Source organism: Balaenoptera musculus, chromosome 15 (assembly GCF_009873245.2).
Source record: "Balaenoptera musculus isolate JJ_BM4_2016_0621 chromosome 15, mBalMus1.pri.v3, whole genome shotgun sequence".
Classification (NCBI taxonomy): Eukaryota; Metazoa; Chordata; class Mammalia; order Artiodactyla; family Balaenopteridae; genus Balaenoptera; species Balaenoptera musculus.
The window spans coordinates 40205750-40229110 of NC_045799.1; the positions used below are offsets into that span (position 1 = coordinate 40205750).

The window sequence follows — 23361 nt, forward strand, 5'->3', positions numbered from 1 at the left end:
GAAGGTTATCGTGAGAACTAAATGATTTAACATACATGAACTATCGGAGAACATCGCATGGTATGTATGTAATACTCACCCAATAAATGGTACTTAATATTATCGTTACTGTTGTTATTCAATAAATTATATAGGGACAACTTGCTGATCAATTCGGAAATTGATCAACAAACAATGCATTCAAGAAGCCAATGAAAAATAAATTACACATGTATTTGAAGAAAATGTAAGTGACTGTAGTTACAATTATGAGTGAGATAAACCTTAAGAAATGCAAAATACAAAAGCCACAAAAGGGAAAGTAATAAGTTTGACAAATAAAATTTTAAATTCCAATATGATAAAGCACATTATAAACAGAGGTAAAAGGCAAGCCACAGAAGAAGTATAAACAGTTCACAGAGAAATGCTAATGGCCTTTAAAAATATGAAATTTCATTAAATACCAATAAAATCTCATAATAAAAGAAATTAAAACTAATTGAAATGCTGTTCTTACCTATAACAAAAATCAGAAAAGATACAGAAGATTGGAACAATGAATAAGTAAATTGACCTAGTTGACATACATAGAATACACATCCAACAATTGCAGAATACTCTTTTGAAGTACACATGGAACATTCATCAAAATACGCCATAAGCTGAGCCATAAAGCAAGTCTCAGAAAGTTTCAAGGGGTTGGAACCATTCGGAATATGTTCTCTGACCACAGTGACATTAAATTGGAAGTCAATAAAGTCTTTAGGCAAATAAATTTGACAACTCCTATGAAAAAGACAAATTCCTTGGGAAACACACGTAAGAAAAAATATAGATAATCTTATAACTGGTAAAGAAATTGAATCTCATTTATTTAAAACTTCCCAAAAAGAAAACTCCAATGATTCAAAATAACTAATGAATTTTCCAAACAATTAAAAACCATTCCAACTGTACACACACTCTTTCAAAGAATAGAGGGGAAAAAAAATCCCAACTCATTTTATGAGGCCAGCCATAACGTGATTCCAAAATCTAAAAAGAATATTTTAAGAAAGTAAAATTAAAGCCAATCTATTATATAAACATAGATGTCAAAATCTTAAACATCAGTAAATCAAATCCAGTGGAATGTGAAAAAGATAAAAAATTACAATCCTGACTTTATGCCAGGAATGAAAAGTTGGTTTAACATTCAAAAATCAACCATAAATTCCATCATATCTAACAAAATAAAAAAGAAAAGCCAAAGATGCAGAAAAGCACTTAATGATATTCAATAACCCATTTAAAATAAAAATTATCAGCAAACTAAGACTAGAAGGAAACGTCCTCAATCTGATAAAGAGCATTTACGAAAATCCTACAACTACCAGCACACAGTATGGTGAAATATCTAATGCTCTCCCTCTAAGACCAGGAACAAAGCAAGGATGCACACTATCACCGCTTATATTTAATATTGTACCGAGTGTCAGAGCCAGCACAATAATGCAAGAAAAAAAAATTTTTTAATATTAGAAAGGAAAAAAAAAAACTGCCATGATTCAAAGATGATGTGACTGTGTATACAGAAATTACAAGAGAATCTATTTTTCTAATTGCCTGAATTAATAAGTGAAGTCATCAAGGCCACTGAATATAAGTCCAATACACAAAACTCAACTGTATTTCTAAATACAAAAATAACTGGATATTGATTTTTAAAATATATATTTACAATAGCCATCAAAAAAACTTAGTATCTAGAATAAATCTAATAAAAAGGGTGTAAAAGACATCTATACTAAAAACCATAAAACACTGCTGAGAAAGAAATGAATAATATTTATACAAATGTACATACTTCATGTTCATGAACAGGAATATGCAATATTGTTAAGATGTCAGTTGTCCACATATGGTTTTATACATTCAATGCAATACCAGTCAAAATCTCAGCAGGGTTTTATTATGGACATTGACAAGTTGATTCTAAAAATTTTATGAAACTGCCATAAACTTAGAATAGCCAATACAGGGGCTTCCCTGGTGGCACAGTGGTTAAGAATCCGCCTGCCAATGTGGGGGACATGGGTTCGAGCCCTGGTCCAGGAACATCCCACATGCCGCGGAGCAGCTAAGCCCATGCGCCACAACTACTGAGCCTGTGCTCTAGAGCCCATGAGCCACAACTACTGAGCCCATCTGCCACAACTACTGAAGCCTGCACGCCTAGAGCCTGTGCTCTGCAACAAGAGAAGCCACCGCAATGAGAAGCCCATGCATCACAACAAAGAGTAGCCCCCACTCGTTGCAACTAGAGAAAGCTCAGACCCAACACAGCCAAAAATAAATTTATTAAAAAAAAAAAAAAAAGAATAGCCAATACAACTGTTAAGGGAAAAAAAAAAAAGAAAAAGGAAGTTGGAAGTCTTACACTATCAAATTATCAAAATACAATATAAAGCTACAGAAATCAAGACAGTGTGGGACTGGCAATAGACAGATTAATGGAATAGAAGGTATAGAAACAAACCATTACACATACAGTCACCTGATTTGCCAACACAATTCTATGAGGAAAGAACTGTCCTTTCTATTGACAATGGCAATGAGCCATTTGGATATCCATAAGAGGGAAAAAAATTAATTTCAGTTCCTACCTCACTAAAATGAATCTGAGCTTGATAAGAAAGCTAAATGTGAAGGGTTAAAAACAATAGAACTACTAAAAGAAAACAGTGGAAGCTACCTTCAAAACTTTGGGTAGGCAAAGATTTCTTAAACAAAATACAATAAAAATTAACCATAACATTAAAGGTTGATAACTTAAACTTCATTAGAAGAGTGAGCAACAGACTGGGAGCAGATATTCACAATACATGTATCTGACAAAGGATCTGTATGAAAAATATATAAGGTACTCCAACAAATCAATAAAAAAAATAATCCAATAAAAAGTATGCAAAAGACTTGAACACACTGCACAACAAGGACATCTAAATGGCCAATAAGCATATGAGAAGGTTCTCAATATCATTAGTCACCAGAGAAACTCAAATTAAAACAATAATACCACTACACACATATCAAAATGACTAAATTTTAAAAAGAATATCAATATCAAACATTGCCAAGGATGCAGAGTAACTGAAATGCTCATACATTGTGGGAGTATAGATTGTAACAACTACTTTCTAGAACTGTCTGACAGTATCTTCTAAAGCAAAGTACATATGTACCTAAACTTACCATTCCAAATCCTAGGTTTATACTCAAGGGAAATATTAATAAGTACATATGTCTACCAAAAGACATGCACAAAAATATGCACTGGAGTTTTATTCGTAACAGTCAAAAACTAGAAATTATTTAAATATCCACCAAGAGAATAAGTTATTTTATATTCATGCAATAAAATGCTACTAACACAAAAGAAAAAGCTACTATGACACAAATCATAAATCAATCTCACAGGCATAACATTAAGCAAAAGAAACCAGACACAGAGGTGTACGATTCCATTCATAGGAATTTGAAGAACAGGCAAATTAATCTATGGTGCCTAAAGTCAGAATTAATGGACAAGGGGGAGAGGGTAGGAGGGGAGTACAAGAGGTATAAACTAGGAAGAGGCATAAAGAACCCTTCTGGGAGTTTGGAAATGTTCTATATTTTGACATGGAAATGTTTTATGTCTTGATTTGGTGGTGGTTTACATGGCTATATACATCTAGAAATTAATGAAGTTTTATACTTAAAATCGCTTATATGTGGAATCTAAAAAATGGTACAAATGAACTTATTTATAAAAGAGAAATATAGTCACAGATGCAGAAAACAAACATACGGTTACCAGGCGGAAGGGGAGGAGGGATAAACTGGGATATTGGGATTGACATATACACAATATTATATATAAAATAGATAACCAATAAGGACCTACTGTACAGCAAAAGGAGCTCTACTCAATATTCTGTAATGACCTATATGGGAAAAGAATCTAAAAAAGAGTGAATATATGTATATGTATAACTGATTGACTTTGCTGTACAGCAGAAACTAACAAAACATTGTAAATCAACTATACTCCAATAAAATATTTTTTTTAAAAACCTGTGCCCTTCATGTATATTTTGTTTTAATAAGTAAACTGCAAAACATTTATATCTTATATGTACTGATGTGGAAAAAAATCTCCAAGACATCCTATTTAAAGAAAAAAAGAAAGTTTCAAAATAATATGTACATTGATTTTTTTTAAATATGTGCAAAACTATGTTTCTCTTACATATCAATATGGATAAATGCACATTATTTTACTGGTTAAACCTCCTAATGAGAGTTTTGGAAGGAAAGATTTGGAAGATCAAAGGTAAATTTTATTTATATCATTTGAATTTTTTAACAATAAAAATATATTATTTGTGTATTCAAATAATTGCAAAATTAATAGAATATGCTAACTCCCATTTTACATGTCTGTAATCTCTTGAGGAGATGGAGGAGGATGATCAAACTCTAACCAAAGACTTGGACATAAGCTATTTCACTGTTTTCTTTCTATCTGTAGGTAAGATTTTGTTTTAAATTCCGTAAAAGAAAACAATGTTTGTTTTCAACACTATTCCAAGTAAGAATGACGAAAACAACTGAGCTAAGTCTTTAGGAGGAATGAAATGGTAACAGTCAGTTTTCTTCTAAGAATAGAGATAATGTGTTATAATGTTCACATACCACTCAGTGCTCCAACAGCTCCAAAATTCAGGGATTTTCCATCCATTATGCTGGCATCACACTCAATTTCACCCAAGAGATTTAGATTAGATCCCATTCCTGCATTTGTAAAAGGAGAATCCTAAAAGATAAAAACAAACATTAAAATACCATTAGTCATAGAGAAGAATTAATGTCAACACTTCATAAATTCCTCCAAAAACTAGAAAGGGAAAGAACACTTCCCAACTCATTGTATAATACCAGTACAACCCTGATTCCAAAACAAAGCAAAGATATCATAAGGAAAGAAAACTACAGGCCAATATACCTTGTGAATATTGACATGAAAATCCTCAAGGAAAGCAAATGCAGCAAAATATGAAAGGATTATACACCATGAACAAGAGGGATTCCAGGAAAGCAAGTTTGGTTTAATATCTGAAACTCATTGTAATACACCATGTTAATAAAATAAAGAATAAAACAAATTTTTAAAACATGATCATATTAACAGAGAAAAAGTATTTGACAAAATCCAATACCCTTTCATGAGAAAAACACTCAACAAACTAGAAATAGAAGGGAACTTCCTTAACATGATAAAGGGCATCTACAAGAGTCCAGAGCTAACATCATAATTAATGGCAAAAGACCCTTTCCCCTAAGATCAGGAACAACACAGCAATGTTCACTCTCACCACTTCTTTTCAGCATTATAGTGGATATTCTGAACAGGACAATTAGGCAAGAAAGAAAAACAAAGAGCATCTAGATTAGAAAGGAAGAAGTAAAATTACCTCTATTGGAAGATGACATGATCTTGTATACAAAAAATCCTAAAAACTCCACTAAAAAACTATTCGAACTAATAAAAAAGTTCAAAAGGATTGCAAATATAAGCTCAATATGCAAAAATCAGTTGTATTTCTATACCTTAGTAATGAAAAATCTGAAAATGAAATTAAGAAAACAATTCAATTTACAATAACATCAAAAAGAATAAAATAGGAATAAATTTAACAAAAGAAGTGTAAGAGGTGTACAGTAAAAACTATAAAACATGTTTTAAAAAAATTAAAGACCTAAATCAATGGAAGGACATCCATGTACATAGAACAGAAGACTTAATATCTTTAAGATGGCAATACTCCCCAAATTGGTCTGATTCAACACAATCCCTTATCAAATCCTAGCTGCCGTTTTTGGCAGAAATTGACAAACTAATCTTACAATTCATATGGAAATGCAAGGAACTAAGAATAGTCAAAACAATTTTTAAAAGAAAAACACTTTTTTTCTTTTATAAATTGAAGGCTCACACTTCTAGGTTTTATAACTTACTACAAATTAATCAAGACAGTGTGATATGGACATATAGCTAACAACAGACATGTAGATCAATGCAATAGAATTGTCCAGAAATAAGCCTTACACTTATGGTCAATTCATCAGGGATGCCAAAACGATTCAATAAAGAAAGGATAACTTATAAGAACCTACTGTATAGCAAAAGGAACTCTACTCAATATTCTGTAATGACCTATATGGGAAAAGAATCTAAAAAAGAGTAGATATATGTATATGTATAACTGATTGACTTTGCTGTACAGCAGAAACTAACACAACATTGTAAATCAACTATACTCCAATAAAAATTAATTTTTTTAAAAAAGCAGAAAACAAATACTACTTTACTGGGTTCAGCAATTTAGTAAGTGAAAATATATATACAATAAAGTTTCAGTTACAGTATTAAAAAAACAAAGAAAAAAGAAAGTATAGTCTTTTCCATAAATGGTGCTGGGACAACGAGATAGCCAAACGCAAGAGAATATCTGAGTCAGAAATCATAGTCAATACAGAAAAATTAACTATGTTCTAAGCTAAGACCAATATTATCTAGGAAACCAGGGCAATTTTTTACCAACCTAAAGATCACCAAATGCCCAAAATTATCTACAAATGTCCCCAGTTTCCTGGATCCAAGGAAAACAGACCACAACATTAAGATCTCCCTAATGTGTACCTATAACTTGAGCAAAGGGGTCAGGTATTTGAGACCAGGGCTTTTGTTCTAATGCAGTTAGAAAATCTAATTGTCCAAAGAATTTTAGAAGTAAGATCACAGACTGGAAAACAACAAAAGGGTTGTATAATTAAATAGAAAGTGAGTGATACAAACAATAAGTACTTTGAGGATTCAAAAGGAAATGGCCCAGAATGAGATGAAGAAGTTAATAGCAGACTTCCTGAAGGATGTAAAACAAAACCAAAGACTGGTCAGGGGGCTAGAAAATTCCACTTGATGGATATGCAGGTAGCAACACGTAGGCAGCCGTAAAGTGTCAGAGTCACAGAAGACACATTTAGGAAACATGGTTGGCTGGAGCCAAATATGGAGATTGCTCCATGCCACTCATCAGAATCTGGACTTGATTGGGAAAATAATGAGAAGCCATTCAAGCTTTCTGTAGAAGAAAAAGTCAAGATGAGTATATTGGCCAAGGAAACATAAACTGACATTCACATATTATTGATACATGAAAAGGAAGGGGAGGAAACTGAAATCAGAGAGACCAAACTGGAGGCTATTTTACAATGCAGGCTTGAAACATTAACCACTTGATATGAAATCACAGCAGCAGGCAAAAGGAAATAGAAAGAGAGAGAAAAGGACCAGAACTTCCAAACTTGAGAGATAAATAAAACCATTAATAAAAACGGGGCATTTTATAAGATGAAGGAAAGAAAGTGCGTAATTAAGTGTAACGAGTTTGAATAAGGCCTTCCAAGTGAATATTCCACTTAAATCAATTCACAACTAAATCTTGGGAAAGAGATCACAACTAAAGAAGGACTATGATTTAGAACAGATAAAGACTGAATCCTTGCCCTGAATTATTTCATATATATATATGTATATATATGTATGTATGTATGTATGTATATTGGGGGAGCAGCAGAGAAAGGTTTACTGCAGGGCCAAGCAAGAGCGGGTGGTTCGTGCTCAAAAGCCTGAACCCATATGTCCAAACATATAAAGACCCAGGTCAGAAGCCTCTATGACACTGAATAGAGAGATTGTACAAGTAAGCACAAGTAAATTACCACCATATTACAAGGGTTTTTTTTTTTTACTCTACATAACCTCCCTTGCCTAATCACATATATCTTTCAAAGTATGTGAGAAAGGAACTGAAATGTGAGAAAAATTTAAAGCATCCATATTTAGTAATTCCCAAAATATATGTACAAGATCATAACAGTATATATGCCATTTCAACAATCTTTAAAATGGGATATATCAGCAAATAAGCTCTCCAAAATTAATTTCAATCTAATACACAGTTAGAAATCACAAAGTGAACTAAATTATTCTAAAAATGACTCTTGCCCGATGTTTAAATTTGACATTTCAAAAATACCTAAGAGGGCTTCCCTGGTGGTGCAGTGGTTGAGAATCTGCCTGCCAATGCAGGGGACACGGGTTCGAGCCCTGGTCTGGGAAGATCCCACATGCCGCGGAGCAACTAGGCCCGTGAGCCACAACTACTGAGCCTGCGTGTCTGGAGCCTGTGCTCCGCAACAAGAGAGGCCGCGATAGTGAGAGGCCCACGCATCATGATGAAGAGGGGCCCCCGCTTGCTGCAACTAGAGAAAGCCCTTGCACAGCAACGAAGACCCAACACAGCCAAAAATAAATAATAAATAAATAATAAATAAAAATTTTTTAAAAACCTAAGAAAAAGGGATATAAGAAAATTAAAGGATATCTTAGAAGCGATTTTTTTTCAAAAATACTTCTCCTACTTCAAAATACACTTATAAGTTCAAAAGTGTGTCTACTGAACTTCTGCTTCTGACTATGAAGGCATAATAGGGATCATATTTGTCCTCCTAACTAGAAAATCAGACAAAATATATGAAACAGACAGACTTCATTCAATAGCCAGCACAGGACTGTGATCCTGAGAAAAACAGACACAAATCAGGTGCCTCCACTTAATTCCTAGAGATACTTTTCAGACCACAGCACAGGGAAGAGGAACCCAAAAAAGAGCCAACATTCTTCCAGAGTTGAGAAGACAAAGTTATGAGTTCACGGAGTCCAGGAAGGCTAGAATATGCAGCACAGGGTGCAAAGAGGAGAGAGCTACACAGAGAGAATGCCAGAGGCCTGTAGGACCCTGAGACTTTAAATGAGTATTAGCCTACATACACTTGTGAGGAAGCTACCAAGGCCAAAGAAAGAACCTCTGGAAAAGAGTAAGCTGAGCAATCCCTGGAGCTCACACAGAGGAGAGAATAAGTCATGTTCCCATCAGCCAGAGTGAGGACATCAGGAAAAGTCCCAGGTAACGTCTAGAGTTGGGCCAAATCAGCCCTAGAAAGAAGGCTACTTTAGACTCGCACTAACAAGGTTTTAAAGAAGCCTCAAAAGGATAAAATGATTTACACAACGGTGTCCCAGAACAAAGTCCTACAATATTTGAAGAAATAATACAATATCCAACTCCCAAAGATGTAAAATGCACAGTGTTTAAAAAAAAACCAAAAATGACCAGCATGCAAAAAAGCAGAAAACTATGCCTCATAACCAGAAGAAATTACCACACTAAAACAGACCTATAAATGACAGATGATAGAACTAGCAAACAATTCTAATGTTAACTAACAATGTTAAACTAGCTTTCACAAAAATACTCTATATGTTCAAGTAGGTATAGGAAAACATGAAGATAAGAAGAAAAAGAAGCTATGAAAAAATAAATTAATCAAACTTCTAGAGATGAAAAATATAATCTAAGGTGAAAAACACTTTGGAACAAAAAAAGATTTTCACATTAAAACTAAACTATTTCTTTAGGTAAAACTAAAATCTGAATAAAGTATGGACTTTAGTTAATAATAATGTGTTAGTACAGGTTCATTAACCGTGAAACATGTACCATACTAATATAGATGCTAATAGGGAAGATGGGGAAGATGAGTTACTGGGTGTACTGGAATTCTCTGTACTAGCTTCTCAATTTTTCTGCAAAACTAAAACTGTTCTAAAATTAAAATTTTATTTTAAAAATTCAAGCCACAGCCTGGGAGAAAAGTTTTACAAAACATAAAGGTAAAGGACTTGTATCCAGTATATATAAAAAAATCATACAACTCAGTAAGACAATCCAAAGTTTTTAATGGGCAAAGAATTTCATGAACAGATTGCAAATAATACATGAAAAGATGCATAATATCATTAGTCATTAGGGAATGCGAATTGAAACCACGAGATACCACTAAAATGGTTAAATTTAAAAGGCCAACAATAGTGAGTTTTGGCAAGAAAGTAGAGCAACTGTAACCCTCATACACTGCTAGTAAGAATAAAAATAGCAAATAGTTTGGCAGTTTCTTTAAAGTTAAGCATACACTTACCATAGATCCAGCAATTCTACTCCTAACTATTTATCCAAGAAAAGTGAAAGCATATGTCCACATAAAGACTTGAATGAAAATGTTCATATCAGCTTTAATCAGAACAGCCAAAAGTGGGAAACAACACAAATGCTCATCGACTGGTAAATGGATAAACAAATTGTGATGTATCAATACAATGAAATACTATTCAGCAATAAAAGGAACAAATTCCTAATTCACCCAACAATATGGATGAATCTCAAAAGCATTATGCTAAGTGAAAGAAGCCACTCACAAAAGGCCACATAATGTATGATTCTATTTATACCAAATTCTAGAAAAGGCCAAATTATGAAAAAAAGCAGATAGTAGTTGCCAGGGGTGGCTGAGAGGAGGGGATCCACTGCAGACAGGCATTATGAGAGAATTTTGGGGGTGACGGAAATGTTATATGTCAAGATTGTATTGGTAGTTACATTGGTAGTTACATTTGTCAAAACTCATCAAATTGTACACTTAAAATTGGTGCATTTTGTTGTATATAAATTATATTTCAATAAAACTGAAAAAAAATTGTACTTATCACTCAGTATAAACTGACCACCCCATATACTAACTTTCTCCTTATAATGTACATAAGCTTTTTACATGGTCATTTGTTGTTGATTTTCTGAGCTGAATCATTTTGTACAACTAGCAATCATTATATCCAATCAGTAGCCAGCGATCCTTTTAAAATCCTGTTTACTCCCCTGTTCAAAAACCTGCAATGGTTTCCTGTCATACTTTAGAATAAAATATAAAGTCTTACTTTCCAAGGTTTACAAGGCCCTACGTGATCTGGCCCCTCTCTTCCTCTCCCTTACTATGCACCAGCCACACGCCTCCTTGTAATTCTTGCACAAGAGGAACACTCCCACCTGAGGGCTTTTACATTTTGAAATGCTGAGCTTAGTGAGCAATTATAGTAGGGGAAAGAGTCAGTAAATAAAGACTGCGTGTGTGTGTGTGTGTGTGTGTGTGTGTGTGTGTGTATAGAAACATACGCATACACGTATGTCTGCATGTATAAATAGCTGATGTCCCATGATGGTAAGTACTAGAAAGAAGAATAAAATGGGATAAGAAGAGACTTTCCCTTCAAACCCAAGACTCCCTTCCCCGACACCTTTGTTTGCACTGCTTTCTCCCCCATCTTGTTCATGTGACATCTCTGGGCAGGTCAATCCTCCCCATACTGACTTAGCATTTCCCCAACCTTCCCCAATGATTTTTTCTCTTACTATCTTATTCTTCCTTATGGTACTTTTTACTACTTGACATTATATGTAATTGTCTAATTCTCCCCATAGAATGTAAGCCCTGTAAGTACAATAATTTGTCTTTTTAGGTGTTGTATCCCAATGTCTAAAGTAATGCTTGGTACACAGTAGGTACTCAATAAATATTTGCAGAATGAATAGGAGTTAATTACAAACAGATATAAATAGAATGACTGATCACTGTGAACTATAAGCCCTTAAGCAAGCTGATACCTACTGATTCCTACAGGTTACTGCTATAAAGAAATGCCAGAAAAAATGTAATAGAGTGTTAAGAATCCAATCTTTTCACAGTTGAAACAAGAGAGATGAAATAAATTCAGGCAACAGAATTTTCAGTTTCTAAAAGATAACATTTTAAAAGCAAAATATTTTTTAAGTTTACTTATAACTTTCAAAGGAGACAAAGCTTTAAAAAGCAAGATCACTTTGCTTAACCCAGCAAAGAGAGGCCAGGAAAGCCAAGAGGCGAATCAAGAGCTACACACCCACCATGACATGGAAACCCTTTCTTATTAATGAAATTTGGAAACACTGAGCCAAGGCAAAGATCTGCAAAGCATTACTCTTTCACTCTAAACCACAACCTGTATTACCCATTTAATGTCCTTTGCTGAAAGCATAAAATAAGAACTGTTTGCAAGGCTATCGGGTATACTGTACCTCTGGGGATCTATTATGAGACCTCTATTAACAGCGCTTACAGATGCAAACAATTTAGTTTTCAAATGTACAAAAACTGGACTGGCACATTGTAAAATCATTTTTATATAAAATTATTTATGTTTGTCCAATTTCCAATCTTCCTTTAAGGAGGAGTTAGACATTTACAGGAAATTACTAATATGTTAGTATTCATACCTTGTTAATCAAGGGCAAATTCAACAGTAGAATGAAATTACGTGATAATACACTTTCTTACTCAAAATTAAGTATGCTAAGATATCAAAATTATTTTTATTACTGCCTTTATTAATAAGCAGATAGTTTTATTAATCTAAAGCTGATGAGAAAAAAAAAGGAACAGCTTTTGAAACAATTTCTTGAATCATTTTTAAATAGAATAAAAACAGGATGTATACTCCATGTTGTTATAGTCTTTTTCAAACTAACACTAGTAAAACTTGTACAATAAACCTATCCTACCTGACACTATCCTAACAATTACAAACCCCCTGGTATTTCATCATCAATTCTCATTATTTACAGGATGAATAGAAGCCAATGAAAATGTGTTACCAAACAATCATTGAGGATATTTTTATTAAGCAGCCAATTAAGCTCAAATTATCAAGACTGGATTGCTGAAAGATTTCCAATTTAGATTCCTCTGTGGTGGTATAGACTAGGATTCATTCATTCATTCATTCAACAAAAAATTATTGTTCATCTATGTGCCAGGCAAATCTTTCTGTAAAGAGCCAGATATGTTATATAGTTCAGACTTGGCCACACAGACAAGTCTACAACTACTAAACTCTGCCTCTGTAGCATGAAAAGCAGCCAGAGAAAATACACAAATGAATGAGCATGGCTGTGTTCCAATGAAACTCCATCATAAACACTGAAATTTGAATTTCATATAATTTTTTGTTGTCATGAAATACTATTCTTTTTTGGAGCTTTTTTCAACCATTTAAAAAAGGCAAAACCATTCTTAGTTTGCAGGCCATTCAAAGCAGGAAACAGTCCAGATTTGGCTTTCAGGCTATGGTTTATTAATCCTTGACCTAACCCATGGGGATACAGAAATGAACAAAACAGAAAAATATCATTGCCCACATGGAGCCAGAATTCTAGCCAAGGGAGACAGACAATAAGAAATTAAATAAATTAGACGGCATATGAGACAGCAGTAAATATGATGAAGAAAAACAAAACAGGACAGGAAATAGGAAGTACTGGGCATGGCAAGAGGGCTATAAGGGGGAGACAAAAAAACCACAGGGGTAGTTACAATATATTTTCCCTTTTAAGTGTTAATTTGATGTAATTTCAGACTGACAGAGAAATGCAATAGTAGTATAGCATCAAGAATATATGAAGAACTCCTATAACTTTCAATAACAACAACCAAAAAGAAACCCAATTATAAAATGAGCAAAGGACTTGAATAGACGTCAACAGATATTTTTATCTGAAGAAGAATACAAATAGTCAGCAAACACGTAAAAAGATGTTCAACATCATTATTCACAGAGAAATAAAAATCATAGTCACAATGAGGTACCACTTCGTACCCATGAGGATGGTTATAATCACAAAAACAAAAAATAGCAAGTGCCAGCAAGAACATGGAGAAATTGTAACACTTGTACAGTACTGTTGGCAGTGTAAAATGGTTCAGCTGTTGTGGAAACAGTTTGCTGATTTCAAAAAAAGTTAAACACAGAATTAGCACATGGGACAGATGGGCTCAAGATGGCGGAGCAGAAGGACATGCACTCATTCCCTATTGCAAGAGCAATGGAATCACAACTAACTGCTGAACAATCATTGACAGGAAGACACTGGAACTCACCAAAAAAGACACCCCACATACAAAGCCAAAGGAGAAGTCACAATGAGATGGTAGGAGGGGCGCAATCACAATAAAATCAAATCCCACAACTGCTGGGTGGGTGACTCACAACCTGGAGAACAATTATACCACAGAGGTCCACCCACTGGAGTGAAGGTTCTGAGCCCCACATAAGGCTTCCCAACCTGGCGGTCCAGCAAAGGGAGGGGTATTCCCAGAGAATCAGACTTTGAAGGCTAGTGGGATTTGATTGCAGGACTTCAACAGGACTGGGGGAAACAGAGACTCCACTCTTGGAGGGCACACACAAAGTAGGGTGCACATCAGGACCCAGGGAGAAGGAGCAGTGACCCCATAGGAGACTAAACCAGACCTACTTGCTAGTGTTGGAGTGTCTCCTGCAGAGGGGGGGGTGGCTGTGGCTCACTGCAGGGACAAGGACACTGGCAGCAGAAGTTCTGGGAAGTACTCCTTGGCATAAGCAGCGCTCCCAGAGTCTGCCATTAGCCCCACCAAAGAGCCTCTAGGCTCCAGTGCTGGATTGCCTCAGGCCAAAAAACCAACAGGGAGGGAACTCAGCCCCACCCATCAGCAGACAAGTGGATTAAAGTTTTACTGAGCTCTGCCCACCAGAGCAACACCCAGCCTTACTCATCACCAGTCCCTCCCATCAGGAAGCTTGTACAAGCCTCTTAGATAGCCTCATCCACCAGAGAGCAGACAGCAGAAGCAAGAAGAACTACAGTCCTGCACCCTGTGGAACAAAAAACACATTCACAGAAAGACAGACAAAATGAAAAGGCAGAGGATTATGTACTAGATAAAGGAACAGATAAAATGCCAGAAAAACAACTAAATGAAGTGGAGATAGGTAACCTTCCAGAAAAAAAATTCAGAATAATGATAGTGAAGATGATCCAGGACCTCAGAAAAAGAATGGAGACAAAGATCAAGAATACGCAACAAATGTTTAACAAAGACATAGAAGAATTAAAGAACAAACACCTAGAAGAATTAAACAATACACCAACAGAGATGAACAATACAATAACTGAAATGAAAAATACAGTAGAAGGAATCAATAGCAGAATAACTGAGGCAGAACAGATAAGTGACCTGGAAGACAGAATGGTGGAATTCACTGCCACGGAACAGAACAAAGAAAAAAGAATGAAAAGAAATGAAGACAACATAAGAGACCTCTGGGACAACATTAAATGCACCAACATTCATATTATAGAGGTCCCAGAAGGAGAAGAGAGAGAGAATGGACCCGAGAAAATATTTGAAGAGATTATAGTTGAAAACTTCCCTAACATGGGAAAGGAAATAGCCACCCAAGTCCAGGAAGTGCAGAGAGTCCCAGGCAGGATAAACCCAAGGAGAAACATGCTGAAATACATAGTAATCAAACTGACAAAAATTGAAAACAAAGAAAAATAATTAAAAGCTACAAGGGAAAAATGACAAATAACATACAAGGGAACTCCCATAAGGTTAACAGCTGATTTCTCAGCAGAAACTCTACAAACCAGAAGGGAGAGGCCTGACATATTTAAAGTGATGAAAGGGAAGAACCTACAACCAAGATTACTCTACCCAGCAAGGATCTCATTCAGATTCAATGGAGAAATCAAAAGCTTTACAGACAAGCAAAAGCTAAGAGAATTCAGCACCACCAAACCAGCTCTACAACCAACACTAAAGGAACTTCTCTAAGTGGGAAAGACAAGAGAAGAAAAGGACCCACAAAAACAAACCCAAAACAATTAAGCAAATGGTAATAGGAACATACATATCAATAATTACCTTAAATGTGAATGGATTAAAGGCTCCAACCAAAAGACACAGGCTTGCTGAATGGATACAAAAACAAGACCCATATATATGCTGTCTACAAGAGACCACTTCAGACCTAGGGACACATACAGACTGAAAGTGAGGGGATGGAAAAAGATATTCCATGCAAAGAGAAATCAAAAGAAAGCTGGAGTAGCAATACTCATATCAGATAAAATAAACTTTAAAACAAACACTGTTACAAGAGACAAGGAAGGACACTACATAATGATCAAGGGATCAATCCAAGAAGAAGATATAACAATTGTAAATATATATGCACCCAACATAGGAGCACCTCGATACATAAGGCAAATGCTAACAGCTATAAAAGAGGAAATTGATAGCAACACAATAGTGGGGGACTTTAACCCCTCACTTATACCAATGGACACATCATCGAGACAGAAAATTAATATGGAAACACAAGCTTTAAATGACAGAATACACCAGATAGATTTAATTGATATTTATAGGACATTCCATCCAAAAACAGCAGATTACATCTTCTTCTCAAGTGCACATGGAACATTCTCCAGGACAGATCACATCTAGGGTCACAAATCAAGCCTCGGTAAATTTAAGAAAATTGAAATAATATCGAGCATCTTTTCCGACCACAATGCTATGAGATTAGAAATCAATTACAGGGGAAAAAAACGTAAAACACACAAACACATAGAGGCTAAACAATACGTTACTAAATAACCAAGAGAACACTGAAGAAATCAAAGAAGAAATCAGAAAATACCTAGAGACAAATGCAATGAAAAAACAATGATCCAAAACCTATGGGATGCAGCAAAAGCAGTTCTAAGAGGGAAGTTTATAGCAATACAATCCTACCTCAAGAAACAAGAAAAATCTCAAATAAACAATCTAAATTTAAACCTAAAGGAACTAGAAAAAGAAGAACAAACAAAACCCAAAGTTAGTAGAAGGAAAGAAACCATAAAGATCAGAGCAAAAATAAATGAAATAGAAACAAAGAAAACAATAGAAAAGATCAATAAAACTAAAAGCTGGTTCTTTGAGAAGATAAACAAAACTGATAAACCTTTAGCCAGACTCATCAAGAAAAAGAGGGAGAGGACTCAAATCAATAAAATTAGACATGAAAACGAAGTTACAATGGACACCACAGAAATACAAAGCATAATAAGAGACTACTACAAGCAATTCTATGCCACTAAAATGGACAACCTGGAAGAAATGGACAAATTCTTAGAAAGGTATAACCTTCCAAGACTGAACCAGGAAGAAATAGAAAATATAAACAGACCAATCACAAGCACTGAAATTGAAACTGTGATTAAAAATCTTCCAACAAACAAAAGCCCAGGACCAGATGGCTTCACAGGTGAATTCTATCAAACATTTAGAGAAGAGCTAACACCCAGTCTTCTCAAACTCTTCCAAAAAACTTCAGAGGAAGGAACACTCCCAAACTCATTCTACGAGGCCACCATCACCCTGATACCGAAACAAGACAAAGATACTACAAAAAAAGAAAATTACAGACCAATATCAATGATGAATATAGATGCAAAAATCCTCAACAAAATACTAGCAAACAGAATCCAACAATACATTAAAAGGATCATACACCATGATCAAGTGGGATTTATCCCAGGGATGCAAGGATAAAAGAACAAAAACCATATGATGCAAAAGGGAAGAGATATGGGGACATATGTATATGTATAACTGATTCACTTTGTTATAAACCAGAAACTAACACACCATTGTAAAGCAATTACACTCCAATAAAGATGTTTAAAAAAAAAAAACAACATATGATCACATCAATAGATGCAGAAAAAGCTTTTGACAAAATTCAACACCCATTTATGATAAAAACTCTCCAGAAAGTGGGCATGGAGGGAACCTACCTCAACATAACAAAGGCCATATACAACAAACCCACAGCAAACATCATTCTCAATGGTGAAAAACTGAAATCTTTCCTCTAAGATCAGAAACGAGACAAGGATGTCCACTCTCACCACTATTATTCAGCATAGTTTTGGAAGTCCTAGCCACAGCAATCAGAGAAGAAAAGGAAATAAAAGGAATACAAATTGGAAAAGAAGAAGTAAAACTGTCACTGTTTGCAGATGACACAATACTATACATAGAGAATCCTAAAGATGCCACCAGAAAACTACTAGAGCTAATCAATGAATTTGGTAAAGTTGCAGGATACAAAATTAATGAACAGAAGTCTCTTGCATTCCTATACACTAACAACAAAAGATCAGAAAGAGAAATTAAGGAAACAATCCCATTCACCACTGTAACAAAAAAAATAAAATACCTAGGAATAAACCTACCTAGGGAGACAAAAGACCTGTACTCAGAAAACTATAAGACACTGACGAAAGAAATCAGAGATGACACAAACAGATGGAGAGATATACCATGTTCTTGGATTGGAAGAATAAATATTGTGAAAATGACTATACTACCCAAAGCAATCTACAGATTCAATGCAATCCCTATCAAATTACCAATGGCATTTTTTTACAGAACTAGAACAAAGAATCTTAAAATTTGTATGGAGACACAAAAGACCCCAAACAGCCAGAGCAATCTTCAGGGAAAAAAATCAAACTGGAGGAATCAGACTCCCTGACTTCAGACTATACTATAAAGCTACAGTAATCAAGACAGTATGGTACTGGCACAAAAACAGAAATATAGATCAATGGAACAGGATAGAAAGCCCAGAGATAAACCCACACACCTATGGTCAACTAATCTATGACAAAGGAGGTGAGGATATACAATGGAGAAAAGACAGTCTCTTCGATAAGTGGTGCTGGGAAAACTGGACAGCTACTTATAAAAGAATGAAATTAGAATACTCCCTAACACCATACACAAAATTAAACTCAAAATGGATTAGAGACCTAAATGTAAGATCGGGCACTATAAAACTCTTAGAGGAAAACACAGGAAGAATACTCTTTGACATAAATCACAGCAAGATCTTTTTGGACCCACCTCCTAGAGAAATGGAAATAAAAACAAAGATAAACAAATGGAACCTAATGAAACTTAAAAGCTTTTTGCACAGCAAAGGAAACTATAAACAAGAAGAAAAGATAATGCTCAGAATGGGAGAAAATATTTGCAAACGAATCAACGGGCAAAGGATTAATCTCCAAAATATATAAACAGCTCATGCAGCTCAATATTAAAAAAAAAAAAAGCCCAATCAAAAAATGGGCAGAAAATCTAAATAGAATTTCTTCCAAAGAAGATATACAGATTGCCAGTAAATACATGAAAGGATGCTCAACATCATTAATCATTAGAGAAATGCAAATCAAAACTACAATGAGGTATCACCTCACACCAGTCAGAATGGCCATCATCAAAAAATCTACAAACAACAAATTCTGGAGAGGGTGTGGAGAAAAGGGAACCCTCTTGCACTGTTGGCAGAAATGTAAATCGATAGAGCCACTATGGAGAACAGTATGGAGGTTCCTTAAAAAACTAAAAATAAAATTACCATATGACTCAGCGATCCCACTACTGGGCATATACCCAGAGAAAACCATAATTCAAAAAGACACATGCACCCCAATGTTCATTGCAGCACTATTTACAATAGCCAGGTCATGGAAGCACCCTAAATGCCCATCGACAGACAAATGGATAAAGAAGATGTGGTACATATATATAATGGAATATTACTCAGCCATAAAAAGGAACAAAATTGGGTCATTTGTAGAGACGTGGATGGACCTAGAGACTGTCATACAGAGTGAATTAAGTCAGAAAGAGGAAACAAATATTGTTTATTAATGTATATATGTGGAAGCTAGAAAAATGGTACAGATGAACCGGTTTGCAAGGCAGAAATAGAGACACAGATGTAGAGAACAAACGTATGGACACCAAGGGGGGAAAGTGGGGCAGGGAGGGGGTTGGTGGTGGTGGGATGAATTGGGAGATTGGGATTGACATATATACACTAATATGTATAAAATAGATAACTAATAAGAACCTGCTGTATTAAAAATAAAATAAAATTCAAAAAATAAATAAATAAATAAAATACACACCAAAAAAAAAAAAAAAAGAATTAGCATATGACCCAGTAACTTGATAAACAAACACTTGTACAGGAATGTTCACAGGAACACTGTTCACTATTCACAGCAAACACTATTCACAGCAAAAGAATGGAAACCACCCAAGTGTCCATCAATGGATGAATGGATAAACAAATTGTGGTATATAAATGAATAGTGTTGAATAATATTCCACAAAAATGAATGAAGCACTGATACATGCTACAATGTGGAAGAACCTTGAAAATATTATGCTAAGTGAAAGAAGACACACAAAGTCATATGTTGTATGATTCCATTTATAAGAAATATCCAGAATAGGTAAATCCAGAGAGACAGAAAGCAGATTGGTGGTTGCCAGGGATTTGGGGAGGAGGGAATACAGAGCAACTGCTTAGTGGGTACAGGCTTCCCTTTGGGGAGTGAAAAATGTTTTGAAACAAGACAGAGGTGGTGGTGGCACGATATTATGAATGTTTAAATGCCACTGGATTATTTACTTTAAAATGACTAATTTACTGTTCTTTGAATTTCACCTTTTGCATTCTATGAATTAAACAAAAAAAGGCAGACACAAAAGAATACGTACTGCATGATTCCATTTCAGAACAGGCTTTACCCTGGAGTGACTGGAAGGGGCAGAAGGGGCCTTCTGGAGGGCTGCAAATGTTGTTTCCTAATCTGGGTGCTGGTTCACTCCAAAAAATTCAAGGAGCTGCCCCTTTTTTAAATAAAAGATTAATGGCGGGGCTTCCCTGGTGGCGCAGTGGTTGAGAATCTGCCTGCCAATGCAGGGGACATGGGTTCGAGCCCTGGTGTGGGAGGATCCCACATGCCGCGGAGCAACTGGGCCTATGAGCCACAACTACTGAGCCTGCGCGTCTGGAGTCTGTGCTCCGCAACAAGAGAGGCCGCGATAGTGAGAGGCCCGCGCACCGTGATGAAGAGTGGCCCCCGCTCGCCACAACTAGAGAAAGCCCTCACATAGAAACAAAGACCCAGCACAGCCATAAATAAATAAATAAATAATTTTAAAAAAAAAAAAGATTAATGGCAATTTTTTTTTTAAAAGCTTATCAGTGTTGGGTAGAGGACCCAAGGGATCTCTCTGTACTATTTCTTGCAACTGCTGTGAATCTACAATTATTTCAAAACTAAAAGTTTTTTTTAAAATATCAGAAAAATGAAAATTTCCAGACTCCTGTCCCCAAAGATTCTGACCTAGGTCATGTGGGGTGAAGGCAGGGACTCTTCAATTTTGTTTTTGTTTTTTTTTTTGAACAAGCTACCTCAAGTGATTCTGATTCAGCTGGACCATGGCCCTCTCCTTGAGAAACTCCAATCTACATGAACTCCACAAGCTGCTTAACTTCACTTTCTCCTTGAACCCTACCTTGAGGAGGCTTGTAAAGGCATCTGTGAGTAACAGCACAGAGGAGGTGGAGAGTAAGAAAGCACAAGTGAGTCATGAGAGGCTACAAAAGCTAACCACTCTGGGAAGCAGGATTCAACTTTCACTGGAGAAAAATGAGATGAATCGGAAAAAAGATTAATAAAATGTGAGTCAGTGGTAAAAGGACATACAAAAGTTTCCAGGAAATCATCACAGATGCAGCCACAAATATTATGCACAAATGAATGATTTTTCTTAGTATGTTTTCCATCAAGAATTAATGGAATCAAGATAAGACAAATGATGTTGGAAGCTAAATATCCTTTAGGAGGTTAGCAAGACAAGGTTCAGGAATCAGTGCAACATGCTTGTACTTATGGTCATTTCTGGTACATTCTTCACCACAATCACTGAAAATAATATTTTACTTCTGGAACTAGAAGTAAATAAAGGAACAATTTAGTTCATGCTTAGCCAGGTCACAGAGTATTTTGATCTGCTTCTGCTCCAGCTCAAACTCTTTGGAGTGATATACCTTGGTTCTGGTTCAAATTACTTCAGTGGGAAATTTTTTGAAAAGTCTTTAGTCTGATTTGAAGTTCATTTTCAAAATAATAAGTTAATACCTTAGTCCAATTCCAATTTTAAAAAATCAAATCAAAGCTCATTCCAGTCTTATTCTTACTTTTGGTAGAAATCCCTGTTGCAACAATTTGCAAACTCTAGAGCAAAAAACTGAGGCCAATTAAATCATCAGTTCATTTTCTCAGGCCTTCCAACAACACAAAAGTTGGCATATCTGTCCAAGCCTTATTTTCATCTGTACCTTGAGCTGAAAAATAGTTTTAGTTACACAGCTTCCTATACTCAAAAGGGGCAGCTGTCGCTCAGCCCTGGCAGACTGCAACCCTCAGAGAATGCATGTTCCATGTGACCAGATCTCACTTTTTTTCAAAAGAAGTTAGAAATCCAGGTTTTTATGAGTCTCCTGATTTTAAATGTTGGCAACAAATTCCAATTTTTAAGAACTTGTCTATGGACCAATCAACACACATCTGTAAACTGTCTCTTCTGCAACCTCACTTTGTAAAGGTTAATAAGGTCTCATGCTTCTCCAGATACAAACTCTCAGCTTTGGTAAGTCTTCAGTTTTCCACATAATACAGATTTCAGGCAAAGCAGCTCTTTGACACAAATGCCAGTCCCAACAACAGATAATGATTTCATTCTCATGCCCTGTTGAATACTGAAAATATTGAATATTTGTACTTCTTACTACTTAAACAAGAAGAATGATAAATACAGAAGCAAGCCATTTAATCTGTGTTGTAGACTAACTACCCTGTGTCAACACACTTAACTGAGAGTCAGGTTAGTGGTCAGAAATGCCACATATCTTCTGATTATGACAATTGGAATTCATAATACTTTTTTGCTTCTCCAAAATGAGTCAGACAAGCTTTCTACCCAGAATCCACAAGAAGAATGATGAAATATCATGTTATTTTTCTCAAGACTACCTTGATCACCATTAGTATAGACAACTTCATCTACAACTTTATACAATGGTGAATTGCCATGTCAAAATGATGAGAAAAAACACAGTATTCTCTTTGGAGCTAGTAATTCGGAGCAAAAGAAACAAACCAAAAACACCCAAACACACACAAAATTTATATAGTTACATGGGGGGGAGGGGAATATCAATGTTGAGTAACACCAAAAAAAAAAATGACAAAGAGATAATCAGGTAAAATAATTAACGGATACTGAGAACCTATCTATAAACTGGATACCAAATATCACATAGTTTTTGTAAAAGTTGGCTCTCACGTTCTCAGCGTGAACTTTAGTGATTTTAAATTCAAAGCAGTAGGCTCATGAAATTAAAGAAGTATTCAATTTTGAAGAAATTATGGCATTCAGAAATTTTGGGTAAACAAAGAAACAGCAACAAGGTAAACCAACTTAGCAATCCGTTCAAGTCCCCGCCTCTGAAAGTCACATTAGCTCACCCAGGCCTTGCCTTTCCATCTTCCTCCCCAACTTGCCTGTCCACCACTTCTCTGCACCTCTTGTGGGATACAGGGAATGTGCTTAAAGGGTGTA

At 35.4% G+C, this 23361-nt stretch overlaps 1 protein-coding gene across 7 annotated transcripts in view; it reads right to left on the reverse strand.

Annotated features, from left to right (window-relative positions):
- TASP1 (taspase 1) overlaps nt 1–23361 on the reverse strand; it is a 316660-nt gene that overhangs the window by 268855 nt on the left and 24444 nt on the right. For all 7 annotated transcript variants that reach the window (XR_005016636.1, XM_036827379.1, XM_036827380.1 and 4 more), the window contains one exon: nt 4702–4822. Coding sequence is in view for 6 of the 7 variants with exons in the window: in XM_036827379.1 (XP_036683274.1) it covers nt 4702–4822 (121 nt within the window). In the remaining variant the exon portion in view is untranslated. The remainder of the gene's footprint in view (nt 1–4701; nt 4823–23361) is intronic.